Source organism: Corythoichthys intestinalis, chromosome 2 (genome assembly GCF_030265065.1).
Source record: "Corythoichthys intestinalis isolate RoL2023-P3 chromosome 2, ASM3026506v1, whole genome shotgun sequence".
NCBI classification, from domain to species: Eukaryota; Metazoa; Chordata; class Actinopteri; order Syngnathiformes; family Syngnathidae; genus Corythoichthys; species Corythoichthys intestinalis.
The window spans coordinates 61,086,323-61,111,545 of record NC_080396.1 but is presented as its reverse complement, the minus strand read 5'-3'; the positions used below and the strand labels follow the sequence as shown (position 1 = coordinate 61,111,545).

The 25,223-nt window shown below is 37.7% G+C and overlaps 1 protein-coding gene across 1 annotated transcript in view; it reads right to left on the bottom strand.

The window, feature by feature from the left end:
• plxna2 (plexin A2) overlaps positions 1 to 25,223 on the bottom strand; it is a 321,401-nt gene that overhangs the window by 55,282 nt on the left and 240,896 nt on the right. Inside the window, exons 12-17 of the mRNA XM_057828893.1 lie at positions 21,992 to 22,191; positions 14,903 to 15,054; positions 9,712 to 9,829; positions 9,462 to 9,598; positions 5,665 to 5,832; positions 4,656 to 4,749 (exon numbers count right to left, since the gene is read on the bottom strand). Of these exons, the coding sequence (XP_057684876.1) occupies positions 4,656 to 4,749; positions 5,665 to 5,832; positions 9,462 to 9,598; positions 9,712 to 9,829; positions 14,903 to 15,054; positions 21,992 to 22,191 (869 nt within the window). The remainder of the gene's footprint in view (positions 1 to 4,655; positions 4,750 to 5,664; positions 5,833 to 9,461; positions 9,599 to 9,711; positions 9,830 to 14,902; positions 15,055 to 21,991; positions 22,192 to 25,223) is intronic.

The window sequence follows — 25,223 nt, the reverse complement described above, 5'->3', positions numbered from 1 at the left end:
TCCCAGCTGACTACGGGCAGTAGGCAGGGGACACCCTGAACCAGCCAGCCAATCGCAGGGCACAAGGAGACGTACAACCATTCACGCACACACTCATACCTATGGACAATTTAGAGTGTTCAATCAGCCTACCATGCATGTTTTTGGGATGTGGGAGGAAACCGGAGTTCCCGGAGGAAACCCATGCAGGCACGGGGAGAACACACAAACTCCACACAGGAAGGCCGAAGCCCGGGATTGAACCCTTGATCTCAGAACTGTGAGGCAGATGTGCCGCCGTTTTGTATCCATTTTTGCTAACTTGTGAGGTAACTTTATTACCATTGTATTATGTGAGCAAGATGAGCTTTTTGTTATGTCTTTTGAGACACATGACTTTTAAAACATTCTTTTTTTCAACCAATGGAGATCATTGTAAATATTTTTTTTCAGGGTATTTTCACCCTAAATGCAATTCAAAGCACAGCAAGAGAAACGAGCTGAGTGAGTAATGAAATTGAGTTGAAAGTCGACATGTTAAACAAAACGCATCCGAGTTTTTGTGGTTATGAGCATCAGTCTTTGCGATGATACAATGAATACAGTCAAACATAAATGCCCATCAGTACGCATAAGTAGCGCTGTAGTCAGACACTTTAGAGGCCGCCTTGATTCAATGAACCACTTATTGATGGTGCTGTCTGACCGCACTCAATTTATCAAATTTGGCCCCTATAAATCCAAATCCCTCCCTGTCTCCGCTGGCGTGCCCCTGGGTTCTGTCCTGGGGCCGCTCCTCTTCATCATTTACATTCTCCCTCTCGGTTCCATCTTCTGCAAACATAACATTCACTTTCACTATTACGTGGATGACACCCAGCTCTACATTTCCTCATAACCAACCTCTTCCCTTCCATCCTCCTCCATCATCCTCTGTTTAGAAGACATTAACTCTTGGTTCTCCTCTAACTTCCTCCAACTCAATAGCTCAAAATCAGAAGTCCTCCTCGTAGGAACCACCGCCATGCTCTCTCATGACAATAACTTCTATTACCATCAACAATGTACCCATCTCTCCTTCTTCTCAGGTTAAGAGTCTGGGCATCATCCTCAACAGCATGCTCTCCTTCCGTTCCCATATCAACAACATCACCAGATCAGCCTACTTCCATCTTCGCAATATTTCTGGTCTCCTCCCTTCTCTCACCCGCCATACTGCTTCCACTCTGGTCTGTAGTCTAATCACCTCCCGGCTCGATTATTGTAACTAACTACTCTTCGGTCTCCCAAATAAGTCTCTCCAAAAACTGCAGCTCCTCCAAAACTCAGCAGCACGCCTCATCACTCGGACCCCCACCACACACCACGTCATCCACATCTTCCGTCAACTTCACTGGCTCCCAGTCTAACAAAGAATCAACTACAAGATCCTCGTCATTACCTTGAAAGCACTCCATGGCCTGGCCCCTCTCTACCTTTGCAATCTCCTCTGTATTAACAGTCCTCCCCGTTCACTTCGCTCTTCCTCTGTCCTCCACCTTTCTGTCCCCTTGTGTCCGTCTCTCCACCTTTGGTTCCAGAACTTCTGCTCTGGAACTTCCGACCCCCGATCTCCGCAATATGTCTACCCTTCCACTTTTCAAGTCCAGACTCAAAACACACCTGTTTACTTTCTTACCCACCATAATTCTTGGCCATGTTCTACGTATACCGCTTAATTTTTTAAATATACTTTTATCCTGTTTTTATTCTAATTTTATGATTGTTTTGTTATGATTGTGACCCTCATCTTTCTTGTAAAGCGTCTTTGTGTGGCTTGAAAAGCGCTCTAGAAATATAATGTATTATTATTATTATCAGTACACATAAGTAGCGCTGTAGTCCGCCACTTTAGAGGCCACCTTGATTCAATTAACCACTTATTGATGGTGCTGAGATGTATGGCTGTGGGTTCAGTTTACAATAGAACATTAATAAGAATATGTAATTTGCAAGTATTGAGCATTCATCACACTCGATGGCCAGTGCTCTGGACTGTGTCTCAATCGCTGATAGGACACAATCATAACTTTCGTTGAAACCTTTGATAAGCTCAGGAACCTTATACTGGCAAATGTGGTGTTTGAAAATAAAATTTTTTTTAGCCTAAATTAAGATTATGAAAAATGATATCTTTCACAACAAGAACTTTTCACCACTTATCCTGGTCTCTATGTGCATGAATGCATGTGACACCAGAGAAAGGCTTGTCGGGTGGTAATTTCACAGCAGACAGGTGATCATTTAAGGCCGCCTGACAGACAGCTGCTCTTATTACTAAAGCTGATGTGTGGCCATCCTCTGGCAACAAAGGGAAAGGAGGGTGAAGGTGTATGAAAGATGTGTAGTGGTAACCTTAGCGTTTAATAGAAAGTCATTCTGCACTAGTGGACAGAGATGAACAAATCTCTTTCATGGCTGAGGATGATGGCAGACACCATGACGAGTCAATCAAATATAAAGCAGAACACTTGTAATGTACATAGCCTTCAAATTTCACAAAGATCTTTAAGGGAAACTGTATCATCATGCAGGTAAACATTGACGGAATACAGACTCAAGGATGATTTGCGATCTTTGGCACTATACAGGCAACACACTTGAGGCTAATTTTAGACTGCAGTCAGCAGTATGAAGCTGGACTGCAAATGGGGGATGTTTTTTTTCTGAAACACAGTAAATGATTGAACTAAGACTTTCATTGTAGACACCTTTAAATAATCTTTATACTATCTACACAACAACTTAACGTAAAATACCATATCAGTAAAAACTAAAATTTTGAAGCCATAGATCTATTGAAGAGGATACCTCTTTTTTATTTGTTCGTTTTGATAAGAAAATTATTATTTTGAATATTTTTGTATTGATTATCTGAAAACTCTTTTGAGTCTTTATGCTATGTAACAACCCACAGGCCAACATTTGATAATACATTTCATTAATAATGTACTGTATTAGTCAATTTTAAGTAGTACATATACAAAAATGTTCTCAGTTTGGATAAGCCCACTTTGTGCTCCTTGCCATAACTGCCATATACTAAAATGTGCATGCTTCTGATGATGATGTTGACACCTGGACGTTTCTGTATTGATCTCATCAATTCAAACCTTATTATATCCCAGTTGTCCGACCACTTTTTTTCCATGTAGAGGGCACTAATACGTTAACAAATCTCAATCCTCATAATGAAAAAGGGCCAACAGAACAGAGGATCAAGTTTCCTAATGCTGGAATTTTGGTTATAGGGGGTGATTTCATGCTGACCAGTGATTTCCCACTGCACTTAATCTATCATTAAAACCCATTAGAGGTTCTGTCAACCCAAAATCATGCACACCCCTAATAACATGCCCTTACCTACTTTATAGTCGCATGTAACATGTGTGAGTCCATAAACAGTTGGCTAGCATGCTCACTGTTAAATGCATTATTCCAAAACAACAGAGAATGAAAATTATGCTTGATGCAGGGGTGTCACTAGGTTTTAAGAACGGGGGGGGGGGGGGGGGGGGGGTCTTAGCCCCCAGGAGATGCACAGGATGTAAGTGAACGTAGCGCACAAGCACAAAACTTCACAAACAGATAACAGACTGATAATATATTCATTATTATTATTGTTATTATTATTGTTGTTGTTGTTATTTGTTAATACAGTAGAACAACAAGAAAAAAAAATCAATTCAATTAAATTTTATTTGTTAGTGTATTATTATGACTATCCACTGATGATAATCATATGTGAATGAGCTCAGCTTCTGTACTCATATATGCATAAAGTGAGAAACACAACTGGTACTCCGAAAGGAAGTCACCCCAAAGAAAAAATAAAAGTGCACACTTAACTCTACTAGGAACTTCACAATGCATTTCTTACTAACTAACTAGCAGCAGCTAAGTAGCAGCGTTATTTTAGAGCTTGGATGTAACTTTTGACCGCAAAACAACAAAGGTAAAACGCACATAGAGATTATCTGTAGTGAGTAAACCAGGTTTTTATTTGGTTAATTAATTACATGGGACTTTCTGCTGTTAACTGGGGGCTGGAGCTAACTAACTGTTACTAACATCAGTGATAATTACTTTCTTGAAAAAACACCTTGTGTCCATTTTTCATCCATTTATTCACGCTCTGCTCTAGTCTGTGTGCGGCAGAGGTGCACACACACACAATGCTGGTACGAACAGCTAACTGGTCACAGGGCAAACGTGGACTGGATTTTCAGTGATATGGGCAGTTTGTACTGAAAAAAGTGGAATGGATTGGATAACAACATACTGAAGGGGCTCTCTTTGAAGTGAGGGGAAACTGACAGATTTATGATCATATTTAAGTTAATAATGACTGGTTCAATTCAATTCAATTCAATTCAATTTTATTTGTATAGCCCTATTTTATATGATTAGTGATTTAAACTAATATTCTGGCAACTTCATCGAGAATATGTCAGCAAATATGGCAGCATTTATTTGTATTATTATTATTTTTACATCACCAACACCAAGTCAATTAGGGGGGCTTAAGAATATTTTAGGGGGGCTTCCACCCTAAAATAGGCCTAACGACGCCACTAGTTTGATGAATCTATAAGGAAGTAGTAGTAAGTCAACCGATCAATAAAAATGCTACTTACATTGACTGACTCTTTGCCGGCATACTTCACCCGGATTCTGGGCTCTTGAACCACATCCAGGTTAGTGCCTGTCACTATCAAGGGGGTGTGGCCACTAAGGACAAACAGAAGAGGACACAAATACAACATTTTGTCTAAGTAATTAATTGATTGTTGATACCACTGCATTGTAATAATTCATTATTAGTATAGACGAGTGGAGTTCTATGAACAGCTAAGATACTGCATAGAACCCTCAAACTCCTGGGGACGTTTTCTTTTATTTATTTATTTATTTAATAATTTATTTAATTATGTTTTTTTTTTTTTTTTTTTTTTTTTTATAAATGAACATATTATCTTCTATTTCGCCATCCAAAAGAAAAAAAAAGCCAAAGTTATATTTGTAATCTGATCAAAAATATGGATCATACAGTTGCACACAAATTGTTTGCAGAGTGAGGAGCTGTAATGCCAAGGTAAGTTTAAAATTGTTCTTTTGAAGATTTAAATTTTTTACATATTTTTATTTTTAGTTGTATATCAATATAATCTTGTACCCTTTAAAGGACAGTTGTCACAACAGAAGACAGCTCGGTTATTTTTTCTGATTATTACTAGTGTTATTAAAAAAACGAGGTTGATTAAGGTTTTCATAATTGATGCATCAAAAGGATAATATAAGGTTTTATAAAAAAATAAAACTAACAAATTATGTAGGTTGCTTGACTTTTTGACTTTTTTCTCCTTAATAAAGGAGAGTACACAATTTCATTCTTTTCCTTCTTTTAATTAGTAGTGAATCTCTGGACTGCATTCAGTGAGAGAGACTGTTTGTGGACTGTGTGCTCGGAAACTCCATCACATTCCAACTAATTGAAAGAGAAGTAATTGAAAGTGCAGTATTGACTTACGCCTGCTAACGACCGGTTGCCTGGTGGCAAAGCTTCACAAGATTGAGTTGATGAGAAGGTGAATGTAGTAATGGTGTACATTTAATGCAAGTCATATGTTAGGAATGTGTTTTTACCTAGCAATGCTCCAGTCTGGTTCAATGCGCACAACGGTTGGATCCTCGATGTATTCGAAGGTGAGGCTTTCCCTAATCTGGGCGCGATCCACGCTCACCCTGATCTGGACAATGCTGACACCGGACAGCGAGGGTGCAGAGCAGCACACAATCTCTGTCATTGTCCGACTGCAAGTAAAAACAAAAAATGTTACCATAAAATACTTTCTTCAGAAATATATATATATATATATATTTCGCCTAATGTATAATGTGAGGGCCACATCCATAGATAATAAATAAATAAATAAATAAATAAATAAATAAAATAAAATAAATAAATAAATAAATGAACAAAATCCAAATCCAATATCTTAACACCCGGTGCGGATTACAAATTTCAATGATTCATGATAATATAATAATAACTTCATTCAGCAAGTGACTTTAAAATTATACCTAACAATATTTTTAACAGAAATCCATCAAAAAAGAGGCAAGGCAAGGCATATTAATTTATATAGCACAATTCAACACAAAGCATTTCAAAGTGCTTTACATCACAAAGATCATAAAAATCACATTAAATCAGTAGAACCTAAAGACAAAGACAATTGAAACAGGACATAAAATTATACACAAAAATCGCATCTAATCACGAATATATTAAAAAAAAAATAAGAATAAAAAATACTACTACAAATAAGAATAATTGAAATCAGCCATGGAGATAAAGCACAAGAGGAATAGAAAGCAAATAGATTGAAATATATAGATAGTTATGGATATGCTGTGCTAAACAAGAGCGTTTTTAGCCCTGATTTAAAGGAGCTAACAGTTTGAGCACACTTCAGAACCTGGTCCAGAGGTGAGGAGCATAATAACTAAATGCTGCCTCACGCTGCTTGGTTCTTGTTCTTGGAACATACAGGAGACCGGTTCCAGATGACCTTAGGGGTCTGGATGTTTCATAGGAATATAACAAATCAAGTAAGAGACATAAAAGGCTTAATAATGACAGTCAATCCTAATTAGTCTTCCTTTCTCAACTCCATTTGCCCCACCCACTGAAAATCTCCAAACAGAAGTTGATGTCACAACCAGAATAAACTGCAGATTTTTGCAGTCTGTAAGCATGCTATCCATAGCTATTCCATTGCTGTGTGACCGTTCTGTCATTCTGTCAAGACACACTAGCTAGCGCACCACTTAAAAGCTTGGCATGGTTGTTAGGTTATGGTTGTGATGACACAACCAGGATTGCTGATAAAAAGTCGGCATTGCCTAATGCATTGTTTTGGATGGACTATTTATAAAATGGGAAAAGACAGCAACATTTGAGTGCCAAACTAGTTTTCTACATGTAAAACTACAATGAAGCACTCATTTTCACTTTTGACATGGTCACCATTTCTTAGGATCTTTAAGAATCTTATGCTCTATGGCAATGGTTCTTAACTTTGGTTCGATCGAAACCCACGGGTTCGGTGAGAAAGTGTCAGGGGTTCGGCAAGTAACACACGCAGGGACCCATTTTAATACATTGACTAAATCGATACAAACTGAAATCTTAGACCAGGTTTTGGACAGGTTTGACCCAAATTTACATTTATTCCATTTGTGTTAAACATACGACCAACATAGTGAATAACATGCTTCTGTTTTGACCCAAATTTACATTTATTCCATTCATGTTAAATGTATGGCCCACATAGTGAAACACATGCTTTTACTTTGACACTTGTGCTGTCAAACTGGAGACTTATTATTTTTTTCATGATTGAGTGCATTATTATACTTGGGTCACTTTTGTGTCTGCAGTCACATATGCCCCCTCAATGGCAGCTGATTAGATAACAAGGAAGTGACCCAAACATGCACCAAAACCAACAGGATATGACCCAAAATAACCTGGAAATCCCCCCAAATGTACAGGAATTGATCCATAAGTATCCCAAAGTAACAAAGAAGTGACTTAAGTGACCTATTTGGCTTCTATTGATAACAATAGACGTCCAATTCACTTAAACAGGAAAGACGGGCAGTGAATGCTTGCATTCGAGTCCCACAGACGGCACTAGACGTCCAATCCATTTTGACTGGGAGTGGCGAATCAGTCGCATAGTGGATATCTAGTACTAGCAATGACAGCCAGTGAGTTAATTTGATTGGTCCAAAGTACACTGGTCTAGCCTACATGAACTCAAAATACTAAAATGTGGCCTGCAAAACAAAATTAGTTTGACACCCTTGCTTTATTCTGTTTCTTTTAATTGCTAGTCCTTCATCTTCAGACTACCGGTAGTTTGCTCAGTGGAAGGTTAACTCCCACTTGATATGAAAATGTATAACAGACCTATGGGCCGCGTGGACTCAAATTTTGATCTGTTTCAAAAAACATGCTGCCAAATGTGAAGAAATTTGAACCGTAACTCGCTTAGATATTAGCTTGCTAACTTAGATATAGCAAAATAGAATTTGATATCAAATTCCGAAGTGGATGCACATGTGAAACGAGGGTGTGTGATTGAGTAGAGCAGATCTGAATACGGATTTGAATACATATGTGCTTGTTTGGATAGTAAACACGAAAAGCACTTTTTGTTTCAAGCCCGGTGGAAAAAAAAAAACAAAAATGATGCATCTGGGATCATAGCTATTAAAACGGGAAGGAAATTTACAATAATTTCTCCTTGTTCTTACAATTAGGACTTGTCCTCATTCTTACCAATCAAAACATCCATTCTAAATAAATGACCATTACGCATTATTGCACAATCATTAAGTCCATTTCTAATTTGTCCACATATGCAGCCTCATTCCATTACTTATTTCATGTCCCATCTAGTCCAAGCTCATTAACAGCATCTACCTCCCATGGCAGGTATACAGCGAAGAATCACAAGCGAGTAATTAGGCCTGTATCTCATTAAAAGCCGACTTGGCACTTCAACCTTAATTGTATTGCAGTCGGCCTACAGTATAACAGCTTAAAATAGCTACCCAGAAGATAGAAAAGGAGAAGGAGGGCAAGTAGGAGAAGCCAGCCGTGGGAAGAAAGAGTGAGTAAAGAAGGTTTGAATAAACACATGTCCACGGGTGCAGAATATTCTCACAATGGAAGGTATTATAATCCAACAAATGCAATACTGTAGGTCATTTAGGCCTTGCTGAAATGTACACGAGAAGGAAATGTAGCAAATATAGAATTTTAGCCATTAGTAATAATCCATCCTTGATGAGGCAACATTATCTCATCAAATACAGTTTTTACACCACAAGTCAAGGCAATTTGTTGAGCGTTAACATGGAGTTGGAACTAGAGACACAATCAATTTGGACTTTATAGATTTAGGCAGTGAATTTGTTTGGCCAAAGTAACAATTATTTTAAGTTTGTAATGTTACAAAACAATAGCTTGTCTACATGAATGTTAGCGGAACATATAATTGACTATATTTAATTATAAAATATACATATTATCTTTAATCTGAATCTGAGAGTCTTTCTCTCTGGTTTTGTGTTAAATATTTCTCAAGCCATGATGGAACATTTTTGATATTGTCAATGTTTTGTGTGCAAGCATTAAATTCAAAATCAGACAATATTTGAAAAAAAAAAAAAAAAAATCTCAAAATATCTTCACTGATGTCAAGCATGATGATGTTAATATTTCTTCAAACCTAAGGGCATTTTGACTTTATGTGTCACTGTAAACATGAAGGAACAAGCAGCAGGCAGAATCACACATCCAAAATAACTGTGTGTGGACAAAAATCTGTCAGATTCATTGCTAGCGCTGTAACAGTGGGACTTACCTAAAGAACTCACACGTCTGGTTCCCAAAGAGAACACTGACACTGCTACCAGCCCCAAGGTTTTCTCCCATTATTGTGACTTTGGTACCCCCAGATTCTGGACCTCTGCTGGGTGACACACCAGTGATTGTGGGTGTCTACGGAAAATATTTAAAAAGATGAGCAGATCAGTCATGCAAATACAGTAATGCAAGCGAATAACTGCAGGCTGACTAGACAAATGGATCTATCCTATTGGGTTCAAATGTACCACAAAGGAGTAAAGTTGACTTGATCTAGCTCTGAGTTCAGGTCGGCATTCCCCGACGCAAAGCTGGATTGGACCAGGCTGACTGTCTGCAGGGGCAGCATCCATTTCACACACAATTCTACAAAAAAACAAAAATATATGCAAGACATCATCAAATGTTAATTATGAAATAATGTCAACAAGGGAAAACAACAATAAGCAGCCTGCTGACATTTACAGTACAGAATACACCAAGAAGCCACTACATAACGACTATAATGACAATGTATAGCATATAACATACAATATGTTGCCTTTACAATAATAATAATTATGACATTTGTTTGACTCACTCAGGTATACAACTGACATTGCATATTATAGATATGATTGTACAGTAAATTAGATTATATGTACAGTATAGTTTGAGAGGTTTGTCACTACTTCATCTAAATAGCTCTGCCCACAAGATTTTTTTTTTCATAATATAATTGAGGCCAACAAAATATTAGAATCAGCTGTCACTGTATTGTGCAGTCATAAGCATTCTGTGAATTTAAAACCTTTCTAACAGTGTCAGTCATAGGATTATCATATGGCTTTAAAAAAACAAACAAACAAACAAACAAACAAATGCAAGATTGATATCTGACGGTCCAGAGATGAGAAACCACTCAGTTATTTATTTATTTATTTATTGTACCAAGTGTAACTTGGCCATTTTGAAGGTCAACATTTAAAATGGAACCAATTCATTCATCAAACAGATGCATGCAAACAGACAAACTAACAAACAAAATAACTGAGGTGAAGACATAATATTCCACTTAAAGAAAACACCCCTTGGACTAGGGGTGTTACAAAATATTGAAATGGTGATATATAGTGATACTTTGTATCCTAAAAGGTTATCGATAAGCCTCAGCCAAGAACTGATATATCGCTGGGGCGCTTACAGGTCACTTTTTGTACATTTTAGGTCACTTTCTGTTGAGTTTGAGTCTTTGCCTATTCATTTGGGGAGATTATTGGGTCACTTCCAATTCTGTAACCCAAAATAAACCGGAGGTGATCCATGGATGTCCCAATATCAACAGGAAGTGACTAAAAATCAACAGCAAATGGCCTGAAATGCGCCCAAATTAAACTCATTAGTTGCCATTGACCGCCATAGACGTCTAGTTTGTTTAAAAGTGGGAGGGACCACCCTCCCAGCTCAAACGGATTGGATGTCTACTAGTGATAAACTCATTCCAATTCACAGCAGAAGGATGGAAATAGCTTGTTTTGTTGGCTTATTAGTTGTGTTGTAGAATATCCTAGAATGATTGCCTGACCAATGTATCGATCATCATTGTAACGCTGCATCGTGAGATCATCGTTATCGTGGGCTTTGTATCGCAAATCGTATCATATCGTGAGGTAACAAGAGGTTCCCTACATCTACCTTGAACTGGAAATTAGTACAGTGCATTGTTTTGTTGTGTTTCTAATTGCAATATTACGAAGTGTACATTATTTTTCAGGCATGAAATCGCTCACTTTTCGGCAAAATTTGCCGTTTAGAATTAAAAAAAGGGTGACCTACGTGAATTGTGTACGTGAATTGTGTAGATCTGAGGAGCAATTTTTCAAGAAGGGTGCGGGGGGGTTTCGGGAGATTTTTTTTAATGTCGGACGCTATGTATGCAAGCAGGGAAAGCGGCACAAAGCCAAAAAAGCGCACCAGAGTGGTCAAAACATTGACTTATTTCAATGAAACAAAGGAGGGTACACTGTTGTGTCCTGTCGCTTCAATGCAAAGCTTGGCTGCACGTCGGCCGGGAATGAACACCTAAAGGGCCGTCACCCAGTTGTAATTTTGGAAGATGACAGGACACAATTACAAACGGTCCATTTAACTAACTAATGACATGTTTTATTGAAGTTGCTAAGCCTGTCGCGATATGCAATGAGTCCATTTATTGCACAGTAAATAAAAATGAGGGCGGTAATTTTCACGGCTGCGTGTACACGTGCTTGTTGATGGCATATGAGACTCCTGTCCCTTTCACAGATGTTTATTGGTCACCAACACGCCGTAGAATTAAGGTTCAGACATACAAGATAAGGAAACACATCTATATTAAACACTGTAAACGTTAGTATCGCTACATTGAGGCTAATGGGGAAAAAAGACAACCTACTATGGCCTGCTATAAAAACATTGGCAGTGTTTCTCCAAAACGCAAACTTGTGGTTTAAAGGTGCCTTTTCAAACATGAAAAATCACTGGTTAACAGCAATTACTGATACCACATGCAATGACAAAAAGAGCTTTCTTTTGCGGAGTGTAAAGCTTACTGTTAGCGGTTTAGCGAACGTACTTCGGGTGAACATTTCAAAATAAAATCATGTATGTCAAAGAAATTATGATTTCTGGAGTTAATCCCACATACTACAGAATTCAGATTCTACACTAAGAATAGCTTTAAAATTCATTCATTCATTCATTTCCATGCCGCTTTTCCTCACGAGGGTCGCAGAGGTGCTGGAGCCTATCCCAGCTAACTCAGGGCAGTAGGCAAGGGACACCCTGAACTGCCAGCCAATTGCAGGTCACAAGGAGACATACAACCATTCACGCACACACTCATACCTACGGACAATTTAGAGTGTTCAATCAGCCTACCATGCATGTTTTTAGGATGTGGGAGGAAACCGGAGTTCCCGGAGGAAACCCACGCAGGCACGGGTAGAACATGCAAACTCCACACAGGAAGGCCGAAGCCCAGGATTGAACCCTTGATCTTAGAACTGTGAGGCAGACGTGCTAACCACTCAGCCACCGTGCCGCCAGCTTTAAAATGACAACCTTTATAAAAAATCTAATTGGCAATCATTATATTACCATTATATATAGTAGTATACTATAATATTAATGCTAGATATTTTTTTTAAGAATTGTTTAGAATCATGTTGGAAAGGCGGAGTCAGTGTTCTGAATCTGTTTACATTCCATTATTTTGCACTAGTTAATGCGATTAATGTGATTTATTTACGTGGTTATTTGTACTATAATAAAGAATTTAAGTGTTCCAAATGTTTTTTGTGAATTAATAAGCGCCATGAAAATTTTTCTTTCCTAAATTAGTAAAAAAAAAAGGGGAAAAAAAATATTAGATTAGTCGACTAATCCTAAGAATAGTTGGCTGACTAATCAGGAGAAAATTTGTCGTTTGGGACAGCCCTACAAGTTGTACAGTGTATCGGATCATATTTCCTCCACAGTCTTCTCACCTTTTTAACACCTGACCAATTTTCATGCCCTATTTTTAGTTTGGTGAATTGAGCTGGTTTTGGAAAAGTGAACCTGAACTGGTGGCATACCAATCAAGGGGTATTTTAATGGTATATCTAACATACAGTATATGACGATAACAATCCACATATTGTATATTTATTGAAAATTCCATGCAATTAATAATGGAAAGCCTATTAAATATTTTACGACCTATTCTCAAATCCCATTAGACCAGGTTGTTATTTGTTGTGTTGAAGTACTGTAAAATCTTATACTTTGATCCTATATTGTTGATGTCTGCATATTTATTGCATTTACAGTTGACAAATGTTAACCTCAGTTCTCTTGTTCGTCTAATGATTTTCTCTATGTAGAAGTCATTGCAGCTATTGATCGACTATAGAAGGATACCCCCCCCCCTTTTTTTTTTAAAATAATAAACGGATTAACCCCCCATCTGGCAGAATTCTGATGTATGAATACAAAAATGGGGGGGCGTATTTATAGGGGCGCATGAGTCATGTTTGATGGGTAACAAGGTCAACCGGATGGGTTTGAACATGATCTGTGCACAGTGTGAGCTAATTAAGGAGGTAAACACAAGTAAACACAGGCAGCTGTGATGTGATGGTTGCTAACTACATGAGCTTCATAGAAAGAGCAGGGTAGTGTGGCAGCGTGCTGCACATGATGCCTGGGCTAAACGTTTTCAGATTGGTTCCAATCAGTCTATTTTCAGTATGCTTGTGTGGTGCAAGAAATGATTCAATTCCTTGAAGCAAATGTCCAAATCCATTGATTTTATCAAAACATATGTGGAATAAGTACAGTGGTACCTCTACATACAAATTTATTTCGTTCCAGGAACTGGTTTGAAAGTCGAAATGGTGCTATGTCGAGCTGGATTTACCATAAAATAACATTATAATTTGATTAATTCATTCTACAGCCCAAAAACCTATGCTAAATCCTATATAAATACTGAAGGTACAAGTACAAATAGCAATTACACATAGCAAAACAAATTAATTATAAATAAAAGTCGGAATAATAATATAATAATAATGTAATGAATCGGGTTGTAATGTTGCGGTTGTGTTTTGCATGCTGTTCCTGAATGCACCGTGTGACTGACGAGAGCGTGAGAGAGATGCGGAAGAGTGGGAAGTTTTTACTTTCTCTTTTCATGTTCTGTTGCTGTTGGCGTCAGCTACACAGGACAGTAGCCATGTTGTGGGTAAATGGTGTTATACTAATATAGCGCTTTTCCACCTTTCAAGGCGCTCAAAGCGCTTTACACTAAATCGCCATCTACCTTCTGGTGAGGAGCAATGTGGGGTTCGGTATCTTGCTCAAGGATACTTAGGCGAGTTCATCAGGGCAGAGAACTGAATCCACAACCTCTGGGTTGGGGGACAACTACTCTACCACTTGTGTGTTGCACAAGTTCTGAAATAAGTAATTAAAAACCTTGCTGATGTAACAATAATAACAAGTGTCACCTTAACTTATAAAGACTGGCGAATGGAGCGGAGATCGTAGGACGACCTATTGAAATCGTAGACATATTCCTGCCGTAATGTCGAGCAAGTTTACTGACGCGCACACCATGGTCATAATTTGTATATCATCTTAATTTCAATGGTAAGCGTCACGATTTTCTTTTTTTCACCACCTGCACTAATTTTCTTGGGACCCATGTTTCTCACAAGAAAATCTGCCATCTTCCGGGGAAACAATGGAATTTCGACGCTACTGTAAATCGTCGTATTTCGAGCATATCGTCATATGTCGAGACAAATGACGAGTCCACTTTTACGCCGGATGTTGAAAGGATCGTATGTCAATGCGTTCGAATGTCGAAGTACTACTGTACTGTATGTTATGGACAAATCTTACATAGAGTATTGTATAACCTTTGAGACTTACTGTTCAGCGATGATGTAACCATCTTGGACAGGAGCACACCTTATTCCTGCAACCTCCACATTGCCCACCACGTCTGAGAAAGCCAGGCCAAGGTTGGTGCCATGGATGGTCACTCGTGTGCCTCCATCGGGGGGCCCGGCCATTGGGGTCACCTTCACAAGGCAGAAGACACATAGCAGTAATGTCCAAACTTGCACTGCAACGCAACACAATGATAACATTTATGGTGAGACATCAGAACACGTAAGGCCTTCGCTACTGAAAAACTATCAGAAGCAATGTCAATTTCTATTCCATGAAACTGTATTTTTACAAACATAAAAAAGTTTTCGTTTGTAGGGTCTTCTTTCACTTGTGAATGCTGTTGTTCAATTTATGAAGACCCCCCACCCCCAAAAGGAATTCAAGCTCTGTGTAGTGTGTAATTTAAATCTAATCCGCCCAAGGACTTTAGAATGAGTAGTGCTATCTGATGAAATGTATATTGCAGTGGATATATACAATACAATTTGCACACATCCTTGTTTAAATGTTACATATGTATGTGTGTGTGGTGGGTGTCCAACAATGTCCTTTTTAAAACGTTCATCTACACTTTTACCAAGATCAGCACCAACATCAAGGTCATTCTGTGACTTCACAGATATGAATAAAGTTACAGATACATGAAACAAAAGATGAACCACAACCATAAAACCATTTTGGCAGAGATTGTACAGTAATGTTGGTGGTGGCATCTAATCTATCTGCTGAATACATTGTGTTTCTGTGCGAATGAGATCAACTGAAATCAAAGAACTTTGAATGGCATACAACAGCCGAGACGAGAAGCTAGACTACAGCAATAATCAATATGCAATTATCCACTGTGCAGGCTGAGTGGAAGAAAACCAACATTCGGTTGTACCCACTTACGGGGCCACAAAACACCGCTTGAAAATTCTCCTACCTTTACTCATTGGGGGATTGCGACGTCCCTATGGGACATTGGCATTGTAATCTAGATCCTGTGGACATTAATTGCTCTGGATGTAAAGTAAGTGTGTCACTGCATCGCCTAAGGGGTCTGAGCACACATAAATCTTTCAGCGCTGTTTGGGCATTCAGAGTATGTAGGGTGGGGAGCTTGGACTGTTAAGGAATGTCATAATGTCTAAATATATCCATGCCAAGAAACGGCAGCTATTTGATTAGGCTTTAAAGACAGTTACATAAGCAGTAGGGGGTGAAAAAAGATCACAAGAGTCACATTAGAGAGTAAATAGTGGATAGGGGTGGAGGCGGTTGGATGAAATATAGTAGAGGGCGTATCATATTTCTCTACTATAAACAAATCTGACTAAAATGAGCAGTTGGGTTGCAAAATAGCCAGATCGAATGGGTTTTTACACATCCAAATTAAATTCAGTCCCAAGTAGTTTGGTGATTGGTTTAAACAGATATTAATATTTGATTACATTAATTTATTATCTATTAAATCTGTATTAAAGCATAGATTATTTAACGAGGATGATAATGTCTAGTTACGAAAACAGTTCTAAATGTTTGACTTTTTGTTGTATTATCAGACATGCACAACTACTCTGGCGACCCTTAGCCCTCTATTCTTATCCAGTATAGCCACACTACAGTCTGTGTGTAATCTATTAAGGAAGTAGAACAGTTTCCTGCCTGTATTGTCACACTGTCAATATAGTGTAAATCCCAGCAAACAGCCAATCATCTTGCAAATTGCGTGCACCATCTCTCGCTGTGGAGCTTTTTTCCATCTTGCTCCGGCTTAAGGGATCAAAACTCTGTCCACTTAATGTCATGATTTGTTTTGATACTTCACAGATCTTTCCAGCTATCACAGCAGGACTTAAGTTTGATGAAATTACCTAAACTGAACAGTGAGACAGAATAACAGGTCTAAAGAAACTTCCAAGAAAATAATTAGGTCCAGTTGAGAGGATTATGCTTGCTTGGAGAATCAAATAAATAAATCAAGGCAACAGAGAGGTACCAAAAAGGCAGAGTTTCTTGGGATGTGTATCAGGTGCTTCAGATGAACTAATTGTGAGCAAAATTATGATGAAGCAGGTCATTTTAAACTAAATATTTTTAACATTATTGCGAAAAGCAATAATGAACCAACCCGACAGCCTGGAGAGTTTTCGGACAAAACTATAGTATCAAACTGATATCAAAAGCATTTTGGAAGAAAAAAAAAAGAAAAAAAATATGAATCAAATCAGGATAGGGGTAACTTCGAATAATTCAGAATATAGTATTACATTGTAATTTGTCTGCTCAAGCTAAAGCCAAGGTCAAAGCCATGGACATACAGAATGAGGTTAGTGTTGTCCATTTGCTCCATTGGGTTTAAAAATAACACCATCTGGGATTAGACCTCACTTTCCTGATCAAAAAGCCAATAAACTGGTTCATGGTTTCCATTGAGAAAGTGCTTTCCATTGTACAGTGAAACCTCTAAGCACTGCAGCAGGTAACCGTGTGGAAGCTTGCCGAATTGAGGTAAAGTAAGGATCAACAAATTAGTCAGGTTTTTTACAAAATAACAACATAAATGTTGTTTTGTGCAGAGCTGCTTGGTATAACCATACATTAGAGTTGACGGTCCCTACCAGAAAAATAAAAGGATGGGAGAATTACTTTATACAGCCATTGACTGACAGTCCCACCTTCATGTTGGGTAGGCTGAGGTACAAAACAGGCTGTGTACACCTTGTGAGGAAGTGAGAAGATTTTTCTTTCCTAAGGCAATATTTGCATTCAGTGCAAGGCCAAGACACCTCTATACTGTAGCTAGAAGGAGTCGTCACAAGTACGTCTTCTTTCAAAAGCCCATCAAACCTTTTTGGATGTTTCTTCCCTTCTTCCCCCTCATTGCATCACATTAATATTAATGGCCCATGGTGGGAGGTGCCATGACACGTAATAAAAAACATTACTTATTCAAAACACCTATCCTGTGGTAGGCACATCTACTAACGTGCCAATATGTATACAAAATATCTCCAAGTACGGAGCTTTACGAAATTGAACTCACATGAAGACAAAGGGGGAAGAACTTTTTGGAAGCAATTTATTTCAGATACAAAAGTATGGACAAAGCAGGCCAGAACATTTTTTACTCTCAACCAGTGTTGTCACTAACGCGTTACTAAGTAATGCGTTACTGTAATCTGATTACTTTCTTGAGTAACGAGTAATATAACGCGTTCATTTTCCCAAACCAGTAATGTGATTAAAGTTAGTTTCCCAAGTGTCTGTGCGTTACTATTTTGTTATTGCCTGATAATGTGTGTAGAATGAAGAATATTGTAGTCATATAGGAAAAGCACTTTGAATAGAGAATGCTAGAAAGGTGTCCGCTACATGTTTGTTTCCATGGTAATCGCTCAGTTACTTCCGGTACTGGTCTCGAGTCATACGCGCTAAGTGTTTTGGGACTGAGAAAGGCGTGTGCAAACGCGGGTGCACATTTGAGCCGAGTGCAGCCACCTTTTGAGATGTGCGAGGGAATGTTGATTTGTGTACATCCATAAATGAACGTGAGTATTTTTTCTTCATTCAGGAGGGCTCCAGCAATAGGTTGGACCCCCTACATGCACGGCCGTTTCCTAGCTTTGCCGTTGCAACGCTGGGTAGTCATCGCTTTGAGTTGGAAAGCATTGTTTGCATCTATTTTTGTGTTGTGTTTATGTCGTGAGGTGACATGTTCGTCATCTTTGGGATGTGTTGTAAGTCCGATTGAGTGTAAAGTGCTTAGTTGCCGCCACATTTTGTGGCCAAATTGACCGTGTGTGTTTGTACGGAGTACTTCCTGGTTGTGTGCGCACATCTGCGTCTGCCCCCACCTTTTTGTTCATTGCACTGTGCAATTCTTTTGTGTATTGTTGATTATTATGCCGTCAATTTGCATTGTTTTACATTGTCACTGATATGCTTTTAACCCCTAAACCCTAAACCGAAGTTCAGTATTTTTGACATTAGGCTTAATCTTTGAGTTAGCAGGCAGTTATTTAGTTGGTTGAGTTGATTTCAACAAATTCCATGCAGTTTGTCAGTTATTTGTTGGTTTCAGGGCTCTGGAGTGGTTAAACTAGCGCGAGTCAATTGTGGTAATCGACTCCATCAGCTAATTAAACCTACGCTAACTCGATGATTAAGCCTTGTGTGAAAAATTCTGATCTTCCCCTTTAAATTCAATTATCGAAATGTCTATTACATACGATTACATTTTTTTGTTGTTATTCTTATGTTGAAGTGGCAAAGGGGAAAAAATACCTGATACAATACTTTTAAAGTTAATTTGATAATAAAATAATCTATAATCTAAAGTAACTATATTATTTTTTTGAGGCGTAATCAGTTATCAGTAATTAAATTACATTTTCAAGTAATCTGTGACAACACTGCTCTCAACCCATTCAAACTCTGAGGGACCTTATGCTATCCTTGCAAAACTTGCTGAGCTAAACAATACTGTCTCACTATATGACAGTCTAACACGACCTTATCTATAACAAATGATACTAATTTATGTTGATAGAGTGCAAGAGATAACACAGAGATGTCCAAATTGTTCCAGGCCATAGCGGGTGCAGGTTTTCATTCCAACCAATCAAGTGGACGAATTTTGACCAATCTGGTGTGGTGTCTTACAAGTGTTATCAGATGATTGCAGTCAGGAGCTGTTTGTTTCAGCTGAAACCTCATTGGTTAAACAATCAGGTTAGGGATGCTGGCAGAGCTCCGATTTTAAGGATTTTTCAACAATTCCCTCCAAGAGCAAATATTGAAAAAATACGTCATCTGTTTCAGGGACAAACTGCTATTATAAAAATGCCTTACACAACTACCGGCTAAATTTGAACAAAACTATGCAAACATCCGTTGAAGGCATTGGGGCTTACAAACTCCCTTTGCTGAGCTGTGCAAAGGAGTACTTTAATGTTGTTCGGTTTTATGGTGCACTTTCCTCATGCTAGAAGTCCCAAAAGTGCCTGATACATTATTTGTCATTGAAAACACACAAGGGCATTGATTCATTCTAATTTAGTTGCTGCCTATCCAAAATAGTAACTATTTTAAGACTGGATCAAGGCCATGCAGAGCCACTTGTGTTTATTCATTTACAATTTGTATTTTTTTTTTGCTTGATGCTCAGATGCGAACAAAGCACTTCCTAATAAGTATACACGCAGCAGATATCAATCCAATTGCATAATTTGGTCACTCAGAAAAAAATGTTATTATTATTAGAAATGTGTAGGTATATACAGTTTTTGAAATGTGGATTTAGTCGGTGGTCTTACATTTGAACAGTACAATTCTACACAAATGCCTTTTAATATCATTTCACAAAAAGTTTCAGTAATTATTAGCCATACAGAAACATGTTAGGCATAAACAGATGCAATGCACACAAAGTGTATTTTAAGTACCGAAAATTAATTAACCAAGTCTAAATTGGGAAATCTTAATTGACTGGGGTACATGGTAAGGGGTTGGCTACAGTAAATGAACATATAAGGAGGTAAATGGATGCATGATTAGACCACAATGAACTGGTGTGTTTGCGAGCATAATTAAAGGGTAGGACCTCTCAATTCCTTAGTGATAGTAACCTATTCAAGGTCAACACCGTATAGAACATCATGCATGAATGTTAGGTTGCTGCATGTTTGAAAAGTGCAAATTGTTCAGGAGTTACTGAACTGTGATAATTTTGCTACATAAAGAAAATCATATTTGCAGAGATTAGGCGATATGCTGTGAAAACTATAAAATGGTGTTTAAATGGATTCGTGATGATGTTTAACAATAACACTTAAGGGTAGTTATAATATTGTGCTATTTTAAGAGGTTTAGTACACTGCTTGCAAAGTAACATAAGGCAAAGTCCCGGTAAATGCTGAACTAGTAATAATTTTGCAAAATATTTAGAAATGAGAGTAACTATGTACCACTGAGTCAATATGAAAGGGAGGGTAAATGGTACTTTTTACATGTCAGAAAGTGGCAGCATATACCCAAGCGTCCTTGCACTTCCAAAGCACTTTTCAAGCTTATAACCCTTAAGAGCAGTTTTGTGAATATCACTGCCTTTGTAATGGCTATGCTAAATTTAGCGAAAATCTGCAAATATGCAAGATTTTCAATCAATAATCTTTTCTCGTTTTTTTTTTTTTCTTTAACTGTATGGCCATTTGCTAAATATTTTTAAAGCTTTAATTAGAAAAAATAAATAAATCCAATATAAAAATGAGGAACAAAAACAACTTAAAAGCAAATGCTTTTCAAAGGTTACATCACACTTTCTAACATTAAAAAAATCGCTCTTATATTTATGGGTAGATTTTTCATTGACTAATGTCAAAGGTCCTTTGAAAGGGTTTGGGATAACCTTGGGAGATGACGAAACACAATAAAGTCTATTAACACAGGCTGCACTCATTCTTGAAAGTGAGAGAGTGAGAGAGAGAGAGAGAGAGAGAGAGAGAGAGAGAGAGAGAGAGAGAGAGAGAGAGAGAGAGAGATAAAGGAATCAAACAGGATGTCTGAGGAGCTGCGATATAATATCTGCTTTTTTGTAGTCTTAGTTCTTTAGAGGTTTGGAGCAATGTACAAATACTGTATTATCTTTTCCCTGAGCTCAATTGCCCTTTAAATGATTATTGTTCTGTAAGCAATTACAAATCAGTCTTTACATCAGCGATTGCTGTACATCGTGAATTTGACTCCTGTGCTCGGACCAGCTTGCCCTAGAATTTAGGATTGGGTTTTGCAGGGTTTGCTCACTGTGCTTACTGATTACCAAGCAGGTTTTTGAAAGGAATTTATTTGTCAAATGACTTATTTGTTAAAGTTTGGAATAGTGTCTTTATTTTGCCCATCACTAGAGATTGGGCGTTTTATAATGCATCTGTTTTCAAGCCAAACTCCGGGATTGCAGGATTTAAAAACCCTTCCAGGGATTCATTTTTTAATCCCAGGGTTACCCCTTGGTCACTTTACAGTAGATAAGACTCTTTGGATTGAATTATGAAATAAGAACATTGAAACGTGCAGTGTACTGACCTCAGTGATGCGTGGGTTGGTGCACTTGACATTTTTGCTAGACAAGTTCAGCCAACGGGTGGTGTAGGGGCTGATAGGGGGGCAGTGTCGACGCAGGGTGCACCTCCCCTCGCCACTGCACCAGCCGCACTGGAACTTCCTCTCGGCCTTCAGACACACGCCACAGCTGTCCCTCTGGGCTGCGCACTTGTACAAGTGCACTGGAACGTACACAGAAAACAGGGATGCAAATTCAATTGCATAAAGTGCACACAAATTTGGTTGAACCTGTAATTGTGATGAATGGGTTGCAAAGCTTGGTGACATTTAGGGCGCATGCAAACTGGGCCATTTCTGCTGTGAGATGCTGCAGCATTGGTAACCCTACTTTTATCTGCTGCACTCACACTGGGCTGTTTTGCGGTAACTAAGCTGCTTTACATACAGCAAGTCATTTGAAACTCAATGGAAACAAAAATAAGATGATATAGTTACCGCAATTTCTACACAATAGAGCGTACCTGACTATAGGCCACACAGCCCAATATTCATTTATTTAGGATAAAAATCCATATATGGAATGATATCTCACCATAGGCCACACAGCCTAATATTAATTTATTTCTGAAAAAAAAATCCATATATGCAACTAAATCTGACTATAAGTCGCATGTCTTAATATAGGATATGTACACAAAAACATTTGATTAATCAAAAATAAAATTATGAAGCAAATGAACATCAACACATCGAATGCATCCTCCACATTCAGCGGCCTGTAGAGGGAGCCACACGCTACAAGTCCCACTCGTGTTATCAGAGACATTCTGAAACTGTGAAACATTTTACTTGAAAAACTTGGGCCAACAGCTATCAGCACTTGCATAGTAGCTTTGTTTTAAAACACTATGGCTATTCGTCCTCTTTAAATCTGTCAAAGCACTCAAGCCTAGCCTTAAACTGTTCTTCTGTAATGGCATCAAGCATCGATGGAGTCTTCGTCGGCAATAAAGTCCTCAGAGGGCTGGTTGAAAACGACTAATTGGCACTAGCACAGCATCCTCTCGTCGTAGCAAATAGTGGATATCCATCCTTTTAAAATTTTTCATTTTTACCAGAACATAACATCAGATGGAAATCTATTAATCTAATTCATTCCAAAAGTTTTAGATGAAGTCTTATGGAGCAACTGGCAAGGTTGGTCATTGCTAGTTGCAGCCAAGAGGTCTACCATCCATGTAGCCGAGATATCTAACATTCAACACACCCTAAGAGGCAACGTTATCATGACGCTCCGAGCCGCAGAGTGAAATTAAATCGAAAATAAAATCGAGAAAACCGGATGCTTATTAGTCTTTTGGCCTAAAATACAGCAGTTTATTTTAAAGAGGGGCGCGAGACCCCAAACTGATTTTTCTGCCTTGTCTGTGTTTTCCTCCATATGTGGCGAAAAAACCTCTTTGAAATAAACAGCTGTATTTTAAGCCAAAAGAACTGTTGTGTTTGATAGAACAATATGTCTATATGCTGCCATAGCAGTTTTATGGCACATTAAGCCCCCGAACTATTTTTAATTTGTCCGTTTAATCCTGGAGACCCCCGTTTACAGACACCGCACAACCACTTTTGTTTCAACCCAGCCATAAAAAGAATTATAATTACGGTATATTTATTAGTCGAAATGTCTATAATATTAAGCTTAGAATCATTGATGTCTAGTATTTGGTTAAAAAAAAGACTTTAAAAAATTATTCACTCACATATTTTAAACTTTTAAACAAATTACGTCACAATGAAAAAAATAGTGTCGGTAAATAGGTCACGCGTATCTACCTCATAACTATCACTTAATTGGATTTTTTTTGTCACTGTCACATTTTCCCCAATAGTTTAGATGATAAATAACTGATCCAAACAAAGAAAATTGAAAAATGAAAAAAATTTATAAGGGTAAATATTTGTAAAACAAAATCTTGACCACTCCTTGATGTCTGCAATTTCTGCATTGCGACCCTTGTTATATTACAGTGTTTCACCCATAAAATCCCCAAAAAGTCTGGCTGTGGCCATTCACAGCTGTGTCTTGACAATCGATGAGACATGCTACTGACTGACTTTTTGGATCGAAACAAGGTAACAACACGATAATATCTGGTTAAAATCACGGTGCCTTAAATTATGCTGTCTCATTCTCTCACCTCGAGTTAGGGTTTAGGGGTTTAAAAGAAAAATTGTTTAAAAATGCCCTCCTGTTAAAATGTTTTCTTCCCCTAGAAAATTGAGATTAAAGCTTTCCAATGATGTATCACACATGCATATAGGACAAATTTGAAATTTGGCCAAATCAAGTCACCTGAATGTTTTCCGCTATGTGTATATATATATATATATATATATATATATATATATATATATATATATATATATATTAGGGCTGTCAAACGATTAAAATTTTTAATCGAGTTAATTACAGCTTAAAAATTAATTAATCGTAATTAATCGCAATTAATCGCAATTCAAACCATCTATAAAATATGCCATATTTTTCTGTAAATTATTGTTGGAATGGAAAGATAAGACAAGATGGATATATACATTCAACATACGGTACATAAGGACTGTATTTGTTTATTATAACAATAAATCAACAAGATGGCATTAACATTATTAACATTCTGTTAAAGTGATCCATGGATAGAAAGACTTGTAGTTCTTAAAAGATGAATATTAGTACAAGTTATAGAAATGTTATATTAAAACGCCTCTTAATGTTTTCGTTTTAATAAAATTTGTAAAATTTTCAATCAAAAAATAAACTAGTAGCCCTATTCTGTCCCAAATGTGTGTGATTACACAAATTGACAGATAGCGAACATAAGTTCCAAAAAGAAATCAGACGGTGTGGCAAAGTTGCATGGGCTTTACTGAAGTCATCTCTTTTTGACAGGAGCACGTTTCTTGTATTTTTGTAAAACTGAAAATAACAAGGCAATGTGTCAATAACTTGCATAAATCACAAAATAACATAAAATGTACACACACGAGTCCATTTGAGCAGTAGCACTAGCCAATTAGCTCACAAGCATCTAACAATGTAACTGCATTTCACCATATATGTGAACAAATTCAAATACACATCATCAATAACTATCTAATGCTCATGAATATAAACAAAGGAAGAATATAACTCACAAGCGATGCATGTATTAGACACAAACAGTGTGATGGGGCTATGAGAACTGCCACTGAATAC